General features: G+C 45.4%; 1 protein-coding gene across 5 annotated transcripts in view; it reads right to left on the bottom strand.

The window, feature by feature from the left end:
* Tns3 (tensin 3) overlaps positions 1-13,257 on the bottom strand; it is a 257,511-nt gene that overhangs the window by 199,886 nt on the left and 44,368 nt on the right. For all 5 annotated transcript variants that reach the window (XM_008842184.2, XM_029567904.1, XM_029567903.1 and 2 more), the window contains exon 2: positions 8,534-8,645. Coding sequence is in view for 3 of the 5 variants with exons in the window: in XM_029567903.1 (XP_029423763.1) it covers positions 8,534-8,645 (112 nt within the window). In the remaining 2 variants the exon portion in view is untranslated. The remainder of the gene's footprint in view (positions 1-8,533; positions 8,646-13,257) is intronic.

The raw sequence follows: 13,257 nt of genomic DNA, 5'->3' as shown, positions 1-13,257 counted from the left end.
ATGACATGTATAAATTAAAAGTAGAGGGCTAGATAGATGGCTCAGCAGTTAAGAGTGCTTCCAGAGGATTTGAGTTTAGTTCCCAGCACCCATATCAGGTGGCTCACAACCACCTCTAACTCCAGCTCCAGGAGATCTGAAATCCTTGTCTGGTCTCTATGGGCACCTGCATTCATTGGCACACACACCACGCACACACACACACACACACACACACACACACACACACACACACACGAATAAAAATAAATCTTTTGTAAAAAGTAGAAACCAAACACTAAGAAGTGTCTATTATCTCATGATGGTTTCTACATAGGGTATGGGGAAAGGAGAAGATCCTAGAGTCAATCTTTTTTCACACAGCCCCACGTAGGCTTGCATCAGAAAAAAGCCCATAGGACAAGATCTATTGGGTACATTAACCAAAATCTATCAGTTGGCCAATATGGTCACTATTCATAAGCCTCTGTCCACAACAGCCTTTGTAGTAGGTCTTAGCACCCTCGACTCTTCATTTCCCCAGAGAGGTACCCTCCCAAAGGAGAGGGAAATCTCCCCAACCATGCCACAGGGGATATGTAGCCAGGGATGGGAGTTGAGGCTCTCACAAGACTCCTATTTCAGCTGCTACCCATGAGCCCTGTCTGTGCCCCTCTCCTCCACACAGCATGTATGAGATGGCCACCCTATTCCCCTGCACCCTGCCAACAGTAGCTGTCCTTAGAATAGAATCTATTCACTGTTCTCATTCTCTTCCCTGAGTTACCACTATCACCTCATGCCAGACCTCCCCAAAATCACTGAGCTATCCTTCAAGAAAAGATGCCTCCCACTCCAATGCTACTGTTTTTATTCCCTTTGATTCTTTCCATGTATGGATTCTCTCCTCAAAAAGTCACTGACAGACCCAAAGGAGCCTTACTGTAGCATCAGGTTCTAAGGGCTGACACTCAAGGAATAGTTTCCTGGCAGTTCCTCCTGTTTTATATGGGGATACTGAGGTACAGAGCACCTGGCATGGAGTCAGAATGTGAACTGGCATCTACCTGGCTCTGGAGGCTCAGCACCAGTGTGGCCACAGGGGTCCACTGCCTACAGCTCTGCCTCCTGGTACCAACTTCCATCTCTGGGTCCATGGGTTCCTGTTCAATGTATGCCCATCCCACAAGGTCTGAGTACAAAGGAAAATTTTCCTGTATCTATTTCAGACATAAAAAGGTCTCCACTTTCAGAAATACCACAAAATGGCACACAGAATGGCACACAGAACTTGCCATCTTCTCAAAAAACCTAAAGTCTGGAGAGATGGCCCGGAGTTTAAGAGCACTGATTACTCTTGTAGAGGTCCCGAGCTCAATTCCCAGCACCCACCACATAGCAGCTAACAACTGTCTGTGGCTTCAGTTCCAGGATACCCTCTTCTGACCTCCTTAGGCATTGCAGGACACAGGTGCACTTACATACATGAGGGCACTACACTCATATACATAAAATAAAAATAATAAATAAAATATTTTTAAAACCCTACAAGTCTGACCAAAAATAAATCCCATTGGCTCATATCTACTTCAAATATATGAAGAAGTTAAGCCCCCATCACCCTCTACACATGAACATCTAGCCTGACTTACAGACACTGCTTGTCACATAAACTCCAAATGTCTAAGGTAGAGCCAGGTGGTGCCTTCCCAAAGGATACAATCCCCACTGTCCTTGGGGCCATCTAGGGTTCCTTTATCTCTTTTGACCCAGAATCCTGGTGGCAGGTATCAAACAGCAGGCAGGTGTCCAACATGGAGAACAGCAACTCCTGACACAGGCTGGCCACAGGAAGCCAGCAGGGGATGGGAAGTGCTACAGTTTGAATCTGAAATGTCCCCCAAAAGGAACATGCATTGGAGACTTGGTAGGCAGCTGATGGTCTGCTGGGAAGAAGTGACTGGATTCTGAAGGCTCTGAGCCAGTCAACGGCTGACTCCCTTAACATGATGGCATGACAGAGAGGTGATGGGAAGTAGGGCCTAGCTAGAAAAAGTAGGTCTCTTGGGGTATGTCCTGGAAAGATGTATGCTATCCCCTACACCTTGCTCCTTCCCTCTCAACTTCCTGGCTGCCATGAAGTAACCCAGGTTATACCATCACACTCTTCCACCAGGAAGCTCTACTTGCCATAGCCCAGTAACAAGAGGGCCAGCTGGCCATACAAGGAAACCTTTGAAATCATGAACCAAGTAAAATCTTTAAACTGTTTCTCTGTCCAGTCAGGGAAAGCCTAGCTGGTCCCACAGGGCCCAGGACCTTCACTTCTGGTCCAAGCTGCACATGTTCCTGAACAGCCCTGCACTCACTACCCTACCCTGGCTGCAGGGATGCTCACTTAGTGAGCACAGCACTGCCTTGCCTCGGCTATTGGGATATTTCCTTAGTGAGCCTTGGATATGCAGATGGTCAGTGAGCTCAGCATTGCCCTGCCCTGGCTGCAGACGGTCACTCAGAAGCTTCCCCTTGAGCTGTCCCCAGTGGTGGCCCCAACAGTCATGAGCACCCAGAGAACAGCAGCATCTGAGCAACCCTGCAGAAATCAACAACCCCAGAAGTCTAAAAAACACCCAGATTACATGCTGCGAAATGAAAACTTAATTTTATCAGCTCGGCTACTCAAGAAACTTAAAACTCAAAATGTGCCTGCAAAATTGACTAAAAGGACCTAGATGTCCCTGGCCCACAGAAACCTCAAAGCCTAAGTACTCAGACCTTTGAGAAACAGCAGGGAGGAGCCAGGCCGTCTTTACAGAAAACGGGGCATTTCAGTCAAAATCAAGAACGGAGACAAAAGTGCAGGGAACAGACTCCAGAGAGGAGGAAGGACCGCTCTGTGCCAGGTAAGTACCACAGCGGAGCCAGAAATTAGTCCATGGGCTTCATCCCCGGTGCCTCTTCTCCCTTCTTGTTCTTCTGAAGAATTCTGTCATGCCATCACCTCTCAGGATGAGACAAGACAGATGATGGGAGCGGGGGAAGAGTTGTCGAGCCAAGCAGAGTTCTCATGGGGAACATTTTTCAGGGGAAAACACCAACAACTGTGCAACAGATCCAGCTGGCGTTGGGGAGGGAGTCTAACTGCTCAGAAGTTTGAAAATAATATCTTAGCTGTTTCACATGGATTGTCAAGAAAAAGAGTGGAAAGATGAGCCAGGCACTTATCTGCCAACTTCATGTAGACTTAAGCAGCTTGCTGTCCCCACATGACTGATGGGCTCTAAACCCTCTCAGCCCTTTTCCTAAGACTTGGGACATCCATGAGATCATTGAGGAGCCCTCAGCCTGGGCAAGAGACAGGCTGAGGGATAGCCAAACAGAGTGCATTCTTGACAAGCTTGGCTCACATGGCCTACCAGCTCCTGAGGAATTATGGCGGAGTTACCATCCTACCACCACCCCACCACCCCCCCTGGCCCCGTGCCATAGGCACCCCAGTGCATTCCTGCACAGGGCTCCTGCTCACCAGACATGGAGTCCTTCAGGGTCATTCCAATTACTTGAGTCTATTTTGTGTGCCTAATAATGAAACCCACAGACTGTGTATGTTTGAAGAAATTTATTTTAGCTCACAGTTCTCCTCCAAAGAAAGGCCACATCTGGTGACAGCCATCTTAACAACAGCATTTCAAGACAGCACAGGACACTGTGTGGTTAAGACACAGAAAGCAGACACAAGCATGAGCTCGCATGCCTCTATGTGTACATGTGTGCATATTAAATCATGGAGTTCCACACTGATGACTCTGCTGATCCTAAAAGCCTTCCAGAGGCCCCACTTCTCAATACCACAGTACTTCCACCCTCCTACTACCTCACAATGGAGAGGACAATCCCTACTCAAACCACAGCAGTCACAAGTACCGTAATACAGGAGCATAAGCTCATTCAACCCAAGTGCTACAAGTGAGCACGACACTCCAAAGCATCATGCCTGCTCTGTGCCAGGGCCATGCTCAGCACCAGGGCACCTCTACCACAAAGAAGACCAGCCCCTCAACCTCCCAGGCTTCCTGCTTGGGCAGAGACCAAATAACATCCCCCACAGCTACCCACTGACTATTCAGGTGTTTAGGGACTCCCCGAGGGTAGCAAGGCACCTTCTGAGAAACAGAGGCTTGTGCTAAAATCCAGAGGATGAGGGGAGCTAACCAGGAGGTGATTCCAACAAAAGGCCAAGACTGAGTCCTGTGACAGGGCAGCTCAGAGTGTCTAAGGGAGCAGGTGGGTCCATGTGGGAGGCACAGCCTCCAAAGGTGCAGTCTTCCTGCTGTGGCTTTATGGCCTCCCAGAGCGGGTCCCTCAGCACAAACTGAAGACAGTGGGTAGCAGATGGAGAGGCAGGTCTCAAAGGCAGTCCAGCCTGGACAGCCAGTGGTCAACACAGCGAGGCTTAGGAGGGAGGGTGGCACGTCTGCAGCCTGGGTGGTGAAGATGGGGGCTAGGTTCAGGAAGGGGGCAGCAAGCACAGGGCAGGGAACCTGAGCTTGGATGGAGCTGTCCTAGTCATGAAGTCTGGTCGCACTGCCTTCTAGAAGTGACAGCTCCATGTCCCAGGTATCAATCAACAGACACAGATGTGGTAGCACAGTGATGCTGGATCCCTTACTTTCTTAGAGACAAGTGTTGCTGGTTTACATTAGGTCAGCAGAAAGCCCTGGGCCCTGGCACCCTTTGAAAGTCCACCGTCTCTGGCACTGTGATGCTCCTCCCATGCCCATACAGTGAGGGCCCACAGCATCTCCCTAATGCGTTTCGGGCCTGCCTGCTTCTGAGTCGCAGCCCTTATCACAGCAGTCAGTCTCCTATGCTTCCCAGACCCACCCGGCTGGCATCACGGCCTCTGTGGAACTTCTAGGACGCCCCTTGTCTGAAAGCTCTGATAAAGGATGCTGGGTTCAGACATGCAACCCACAACACCAGGGCATTTCCTGTTGACATACCACAGTGTTCTCAAACAGAGGGTGGCATTTGAGAGGAAGTATAAATCTTCATGGTAGGTAGTACCCACAGTAACTGAATCAGAAAAAGGTCATGAGAACGATCGCATCTAAAAGACTCCTGGGCATTTACAAAATAGCAATTGTATAATAATAGAATTACTATACTTATGTGCATAAATGTGATGTCTCAGTCTATTTGGACTGCTATAAAAAAATTACCACAGCTGAGGAGCTTAGCTACAGAAGCAAATCTATTTCTCAGAGTTCTGGCCCCAGACCAAAGCATGTATGAGGAGCATCCCTTCTAGTTCATAGACACTACTTTGTGGTCTGTCCCACAGTAGAGGGTAGAGGGTGAGGTACTCCTCAGGCAACACAGCACTTGGAGGGTCCCTGGGGGGCTCACTGCCTTACAGCAAATCAAAACTCTGAAGAGTTGTGACAGAAAGTGAGACAACGCTAATCCCCCCCAGGCCACCAGGCCATCATGTTGGCCTTCACTCTAATGAATGTCTGAATGTGTCTACAAGGCATCTGTCATCTTACTAAACCTTTCTTCACAACTGAATGACAGATGAGTCTGCTGACTACCTCCTCCATATAAAGTACCACCTCGAACCCCTTTTCTCTCTCAAGTACCTCCCATGCATGCTCTGTCTCTCTCTGTTTTCTCTCCAGATAAGAAAACAAACATCGTAGAGTAGAGCCTTGAGCTCGAGAGATGCACTCATGTGAACCTTCCACATGCACAAGCAAATTCACACGTGTGCAGTCAGAGGCATGGACACATCCACATGCAAGAACACACAATCATGCACACATGCATTTCACACCTGCAACCATCCCTATGTGCACACACATTCATACAAATACAACTATATAGGCAGTACCCACATTCATATTTGTACACATGCAATCACACCTTCATGCCTTCACATACTCAAGTGCGAACATACACAAGTACATACACTCAGATACACACAACCACATACCATCCTGACATGCCCTCTGAAGTCCCTCTTAACATTTCATATACCATTTATTAAAAACATCACCAAGGGCCTGGAGAGATGGCTCAGCAGTTAAGAGCACTAGCTACTCTTGCAGAGGACCAGGGTTCGGTTCCCAGCACCTACAGGGTAGCTAACAACCATCAGTAACTCCAATTCCAGGGGAATCTGATGCCCTCTTCTGGCCTCCCCAAGCATTACACATCACATATAACAAGCCAAAGCTGGTTCCAGGTATCACGTAGGTGGGAACCTCAGCCCATTTAACCTCAACACTCAGCCCTACCTTGACACGCCATTTCCTTATGTTCAGACTTGAGACTCACATTTGGAATCCAATTCTTTTTTAAATGTACTATTATTGTGTATGCATGTTGTATGGGGGCACATGTATGCCACAGCACATGTGTAGAGGTCAGAAGACAATTCTGCAGGGTCAGTTCACTCCTTCCACCTTTACATGGGCTCCAAGGATCAAGTCCAGATCCTCAAGCTTGCATAGCAAGCACTTATACCCACTGGGCCCTTTGACTGGCATCAAGATCCAATTCTTAAAACAGAAGTGTTTCCATGAATGGGGTTCATAATACAGAGACTTGATGGCTCTCAACACATTACGTTCCTGCAGGTGCAAGAACCTACCAACCACAGACGACAGGCAGAGAAACTGTTGTCTTCACTCACAGACACCGTGGAACAAACTTGGTGAGGTAAACAGCACACTGAGGATGCCATCTCTGTTCTGCAAACAGAAAGGGCCACCACACCAGGGCTGACATGACCTTCCTGCATGGGACACAATGTGTAAAAGAAAGGCCCAGGGCCACAACACAGCTCTTGTGGGTACCACGTTACCTTGCAGGGGAGCACTGTGTGCAAACAGGCCAGAGAGTCTGGAAGCACTCAATGTCAAACGAGACTTGGGGTAGACCCTACACCCTGTTCTCTACCCAAAGGCAGAATGAATTCCTGAACCAACTCACCTCTGGCTCCTGGTTGGATACAGCCCCAGAAGTGTACCCACAGAGACCGCAAAGTCACAAAGGACAGGTCAGGTTGCTCTCCCACAAGCTCACCAGAGTGAGTAGTCAACAAGAGCTTCCTGTTTTCCTCACGGCCACCACTTACCTACTCTCAGCTCCTTTCTCATTTCCTTTAGGCCAGGGGGCTGGGAAGTGGGGAGATGGGTAGGCTGCTCCTCACAGCATACCCAGCATGCTCCTGAAGCTGTACTATACCCACTGCTCTGCGTAGCAGTCCACCACAGGGAGGCCCCACCTGAAAATGCCCAGTATACGTCAGCATCAGTGACATCTTCTCAATCCCTGGGACATGTCCTGGTCTAGAGCCACAGTGGCCATAGGTGGTATCATCAGAAGGTGGAGGGCACCCTAGAACTCTACATCTACAGGGGATGGGAGGGATGGGATTAGGTAGAGAAGTAGAGGCTCAGCAGGCCTGGGGTGGGAGGAACACCTGGGCTCAGGTAAAGATGGGACACAGCAGGCCTGGAGTGGGAATCACAGGGGCAGCACTACTATAGTAAGTGTTTTAGCACTGCATGACAAAGGGCATCAAACAGGCACTACAGCCCAGGCAGATGCCCTTCAACTCTGAACAGATGCCACAAAAAGGCTTTAGAGCCCCAGAGGATCACACCCTCAGCCCACTACCCACTCACTATGATGCGTCTCCTCTCTGCTCTAAAGCTTCAGAAGGAGAATGGAGCCAAGGAGGTTTGCCTGGTAAAGCTTGGTAAAACACCAGAGACCCTGGAAAGACTTGTCAATTTTCCACAAAAAAAAAAAAAAAAAAAAAAAAATTGGATGTGGTAATGAACACCAATAATCTCAGCACTCTGGAAGGCAAGGAGGGAATGTGAGCAGTCAAGACCAGCCTATTGAAAAGGGATGCGGTAGAACGAGAATACCAACTCCATGAAGGAAATCCTAAATCCCACAATTAACTGCACACTAAAGAGCAGTCTCCAAAGACCCAGTCTCCAAGGGCTTCCTGGGATATGTGCTAGACCAGCCCACCCAGCCACACAACCATTACATAGATTTATCAATATGTGGTAGAAAGGAATTTAAAGGTTGCACTAATTACACAGTGTTTAAGCATCAAGTAGCCTAGCTGGTGGCTTTGTTTAGAAACAAGATCAATGTTTTAACTAACAGGCAGAAAGGGCCAGCAAACAATAGCCCTTAACTGTAGAAACACTTCATCTGAAAGTGAAGCTGAATAAAGTGAATTATGCCTACGGAAAAGCCCAGGGCCTAAGTCACAAATTACCAATGGCTGTCTCTTACATAGGAACAGCTCTGCTTCTTCTGGAAATTTTCCTTAGGAGCACTATCTGTGTAAATATGGTAGGGCCCTGTCTACCCCAGGTTGGGGGTGGGGTGGGGGGTGAACATAGACTCAAAAGGGAAATTCCATGACTTAACTTTTGGAAACTTCCCAATGAATGGCTTTCTTCATTCTGCTGTTTGTTTTGCTTGGGTCTAATAGGCAGAGAGGAGCAGAGCACGGACTTACCTCGACACACAATCCCTTGACCATCAATGATCTGTCTGCACACACTGCAGACTTTAGGTTTTTTAAAGCCCTTTTTCTTAAAGCTGTGCAGACACGTGGTAAATTCTTCTGGCTGAAAGAATAAAGGAAGAAACTGTCAGCGCCTCAACTCATAGCCGGCTTCTTTTTTCTTTTCCATCTCAGGAGATAATAAATCTAGTAAGCTTGGTGAAGAGCTGAAAGAAGAGCTTTACCAAGCAAAGGAGACCCAAGGAGAGCCAGTCGGCATTCTGGATCCCGGAGTCCAGAAGCCAGCTCATCCTCTCTCTCAGCCTGCACATTCCATGAAGTGCTTTGAACCCAGACAGTAACCCACTACCTACCCACTACAATAAGAAAATAACCCCCACACCTTTCCAGCATCTCACAGCTTCTTCCTCTGGAATAAATGATTAGCAAAGAGCAGGACAGAGTTACAAAGAAGCTGACTGGGTCCCCCTCAAAGGTGCTCCAACATGACCACTAAGTTCCCCCATCTCTCAGATTCCCTCTTCGGTAGAAGACAGCCCTACAATGAGCCTGGGACATGCATGTGCTTTGTCCTTCACCAAGATGACAAGGTTTAGGATCAGGAGGAAATAAACTCTCATGCACCAAGTTCACAGTGTTTGCAGGGTCTGGGCTCAAAGCCTGTACCTGATAATCTTATAAGAATTCATTTTGCTTTGCAAATCAAATACCATCCTTATACCTATTTGCTGATAAACAACAGTGTAGTCGGTAACTAATGGCCACATGGACACTAGTCAATACACATATATCAGAGCCATTGCTCATTCACCTGGATGGCTGAAATTTACTGAGAACATGAAGCAATGCTACAGCTACTTTGGAAAATAATTTGACAATTTCCTATAAACTGTAAAATACATTTCTGCTATGGTCCATCCATGCCATTCTGATGTACACTTAAAAAATTACTATGTCTACAAAAGGCTTGAACAGAAAAGGTCATAGCAATCTAACTTAAAAGTGAACTAGACTGCAAACAGCACTCTAGCTTTTTTGTTTTGTTTGTTTTGTTTTGTCTTTTTGAGACAGGGTCTCCCTGAAGCCATAGCTGGTCTGGAACTTACTATGTAGACCAGGCTGGCCTGTGAGATCTGCCTGTCTCTGCCTCCTGAGTGCTGGAATTAAAGGCACGCACCACAGGCCCAGCAGTAGTTTTTCACAGCCCCCAGCGCTCTTGCAATATACACAATAAACCATTTCTCCTAACAATAAAAAAGTGTCCAAAACAAGAAATAATGTGAATATCTAGCATAAGGAAAATGGAGTTTTCAAAAGCGCTGGTAATACAGAATGGTGTTCAGAAACACACAAGTATGTACTATCACGCAGGTAACAATATAGATGAAAAAAATTACATGCTGGCCAGACATGATAGAGAACACCTTTAATCCCAGCACTCCAGAAGTAGAGGCAGGCGGAACTCTATGAGATCCAGGCCAGCCCAATCTGGGCCAGCTGTGGCTGCAGGGAGACCTGTCTCAGACCCCTCCCCCAAAATATACTGACTTAAAGACAGGAGAATACCAGAGTGTCCAATTTCTATGACGTTCAATATGTAACAGCAGTAACAACAGTCATAGAACTCATGGTGAGGGGTGTGTGAGAGAACCAGGAAGGAACACTGGAGAACAAAGTCCTGCCTCATATTCTAAATGGCAGTTATATGAAGACACAAAATTAAAGTCAGTAAGTCTCAGAATTTTACACTGTACTATCTAGGGACCTATGGGAAAGGTTACAATATAGATAGGAATAAGATGACGAGAATCCTACAAAGATGTTATCGCGTGGCTTTAAAGATGAGCTCAGGCAGCATGAAACACCATGACAGCATTTTTATTGACTTAGTTTAAATCTGCAAGATCTTCCCGCTGCTGATGCAGAAGATGCTTTACCAGGAACTAAATTTATCCTCACACACAAAATATACCAAATCACTGCTTTTAAAGCACTGTAGCAGGAACTGAAGGTTAGCTATAAGGAGGCTTTGGTCAGCAATATCAAGGTGGTCTCAAAACAAAAATGGAGCTGAAAAAGCCCTGTCACTTAGTGATGTTCAGCTACCATAGCTGATGGAAACACACTCTACGATCTGGCATGATGACAAAAAGACCTGACAATGTATTTCTTAGATTGACTATTAATTTCAGAAGGAAGAAAAACTTAAGGTCAACCTCATGTCTTACCCCTTCCCACCACCAACTGCTGTCTTGAGAGACTTTGCTGACTGCAGAAAAGATCTGAGCTGAGCCCAGTGTGCAACCCCTGGTAAGGAAAGTGATGAGAGTGTCCCACACAGAGTCATAGAACAAAATACTAAAGAAAACCCCAGACCAACATGTGGATCAAGGATGCGGAGAGTCACACACACCCTGCGCCCTCCAGCAGCCTCACACAGAGCTGGGAACAGTGCCTGCGGATCAGGAAATGCAACTTCACAGTATTTCATAGGAGATCCAGAACAATCTTATCTTACTCATGGAGAAAAATCAGCTCTACGTTGAACAGCTGTCTTGACCCACACATGCTATCTAAAATGCAGTGCCCAAAAGGATTTTATTATTGCCCAGTAACATAATTACATTCCAGAAAAAAAAGCACACCAGAGTACTACAAGGATCACAAAATTTTTTAGCATTCAAAAATGGTAAAAATTCATAGTGGCTGGTAGCCAATCAAAAGTCATCAAGCATTCAAAGAGACAAGAAAGACAATATATTGAAAAAGAAAAGTCAATAGAAACTGGAATTAGCAGACAGGAGTATGAGGGTATCACTACAACTGGATCAGATCTGCTCAAAATGAGACCGAAAAAACGCAAAGCAATCCAAATCAAACATCCACAAAAGAAAACATGAAATTCAGAGGTGAAAAATATGCTGGACGTGATTATTGCCCAATTACTAAGAAAAAGAGAAACTAGTGACTTGAAAAACATCACAGTGGAAAACTTCCAACTCAAAGCATACAAAAAAGTAAGACAACTTGAATGAATAAACAAATGAGCACCAGGAACTATGGAGGATCCTCAGAACAAATACACATTCACTCAGAGTCCTAAAGGAGAGGAAGAACAGAAGAAGTGGGGAGAAATAATAACCAAATCTTTCCAAAATACAAGACATAGATCCAAGAAACAACTATACCAACTACCTGAAAATAAACTACTCAATCCTAGTAATAAACAGAAAAATCTTAAAACCACCAAAGGGAAGAAAAAGACACATCACATACAAGGGATGAATGATGATGGTAACTGAAGTTTTTTAAAAAAAATTTTTGAGGCTGGAGGTAAGACTTGTGGCAAAAGTATGTACTATGTACTACTCTTGCAGAGAACTTGAGTTTGATTCCCAGCACCTAAATGTGGCAGCTGACAACGACCTGCAACCCCAGCTTCAGGCTTATTTCAAACCCTCTGGTCTCTGTTTTCCTCTGTGGGTACCTGCATTCATGTGCATATACACACAGACACACATACAAATACACTTTTTAAAAAAATAATAAAAATAAATCCTTTAAAAATTAATAAATTTTAAAACATGAGACATTAGTGAAACAATATAAAATACTGAAGAAATCCAATCAGTCTAGAATTCTAAAGTCAAAACATTTCCAAAACGAAAGAAAATCAGAAATGTGTTAAGATATTTACTCAAAAGCTGAAAGCCAAGAATTCCTCACTAGCTGCTAGCATGTTCCACAGACATGTTAAAGACAGTTCTTAGGAAAAGGGAACAGGAAAATAAAATATGATTACATAAAAGAACAAAGAACAGTAAAATGGCAAATACATGGGTAATATGCAATATTTTTTCTTACTATTTAAAGAACATCAAAATATTACTAATAATTTAAATAAAAAGTAATGTGATATAATAGCTATGAAATGGAATCAGCCTAAATGTTCATCAACAAACTGATGGATGGATAATCACAAGCTAGTACTCAAAGGAATTTTGTTCAGCTATAAAGAAAAATACAATTTGCAGGAAAATGGATGGAATGGTATTGTACTGAGTTATGCTGCCTGTTCTCTCTTATATGTAGATCCTAGTTTCAAATTTTTAGATTTGTATGCTTTAGAAGCCAGGACATTAGAAAGAGGCCCGGGGGGCGGCGGGGGGGGGTGGTCTTTAAGAGGGGAGATAGTAGAACACATGTGACGTGAAAACGGATAGGAGTACTGGAGATGGAAAAGTTTCAGCAGGGATGGGAGAGAGGAGAAGGGGAGGGTTAGCGAAAACTAGGAAGAATGAAAAAGCCATATGGAAACCTACTATTTTGTAAGATAATTACATATATTAAAGCATTTAAAAGGAAGCTCCCCGCATGGGTTGGTAACACTGCTCCCTGAAGCCACAGGCTATTAAATCTATCAGGGTTTAAGAGCACCTACTGCTTTTCCAGAAGACCCAAGTTCAGTTCCCAGCACCGAAATCGGGTGGCTTGTAAACCAATTGCCTGTAACTCCAGCTCCAGGGAATCTGACGCCCTTTTCTGGTCTCTACAGGCACCGCACACATGTGGCATATACATAAATAAAAATAAGCCTTGAAAACAAAATCCCAATGCTAGTCACAGGATACCTCCCTGTAAGTCATTGGTCAGGAATGCCCCAGAGGTTCCCCCAAACAATACAAGCTATCATCACTGCTTTTAAGAAGCCACAT

Source organism: Nannospalax galili, unplaced genomic scaffold (genome assembly GCF_000622305.1).
Source record: "Nannospalax galili isolate Female #2095 unplaced genomic scaffold, S.galili_v1.0 scaffold321, whole genome shotgun sequence".
NCBI lineage: Eukaryota > Metazoa > Chordata > Mammalia > Rodentia > Spalacidae > Nannospalax > Nannospalax galili.
Note: the sequence above shows the minus strand (reverse complement) of the source record. Positions and strands in the feature narration are given on the sequence as shown.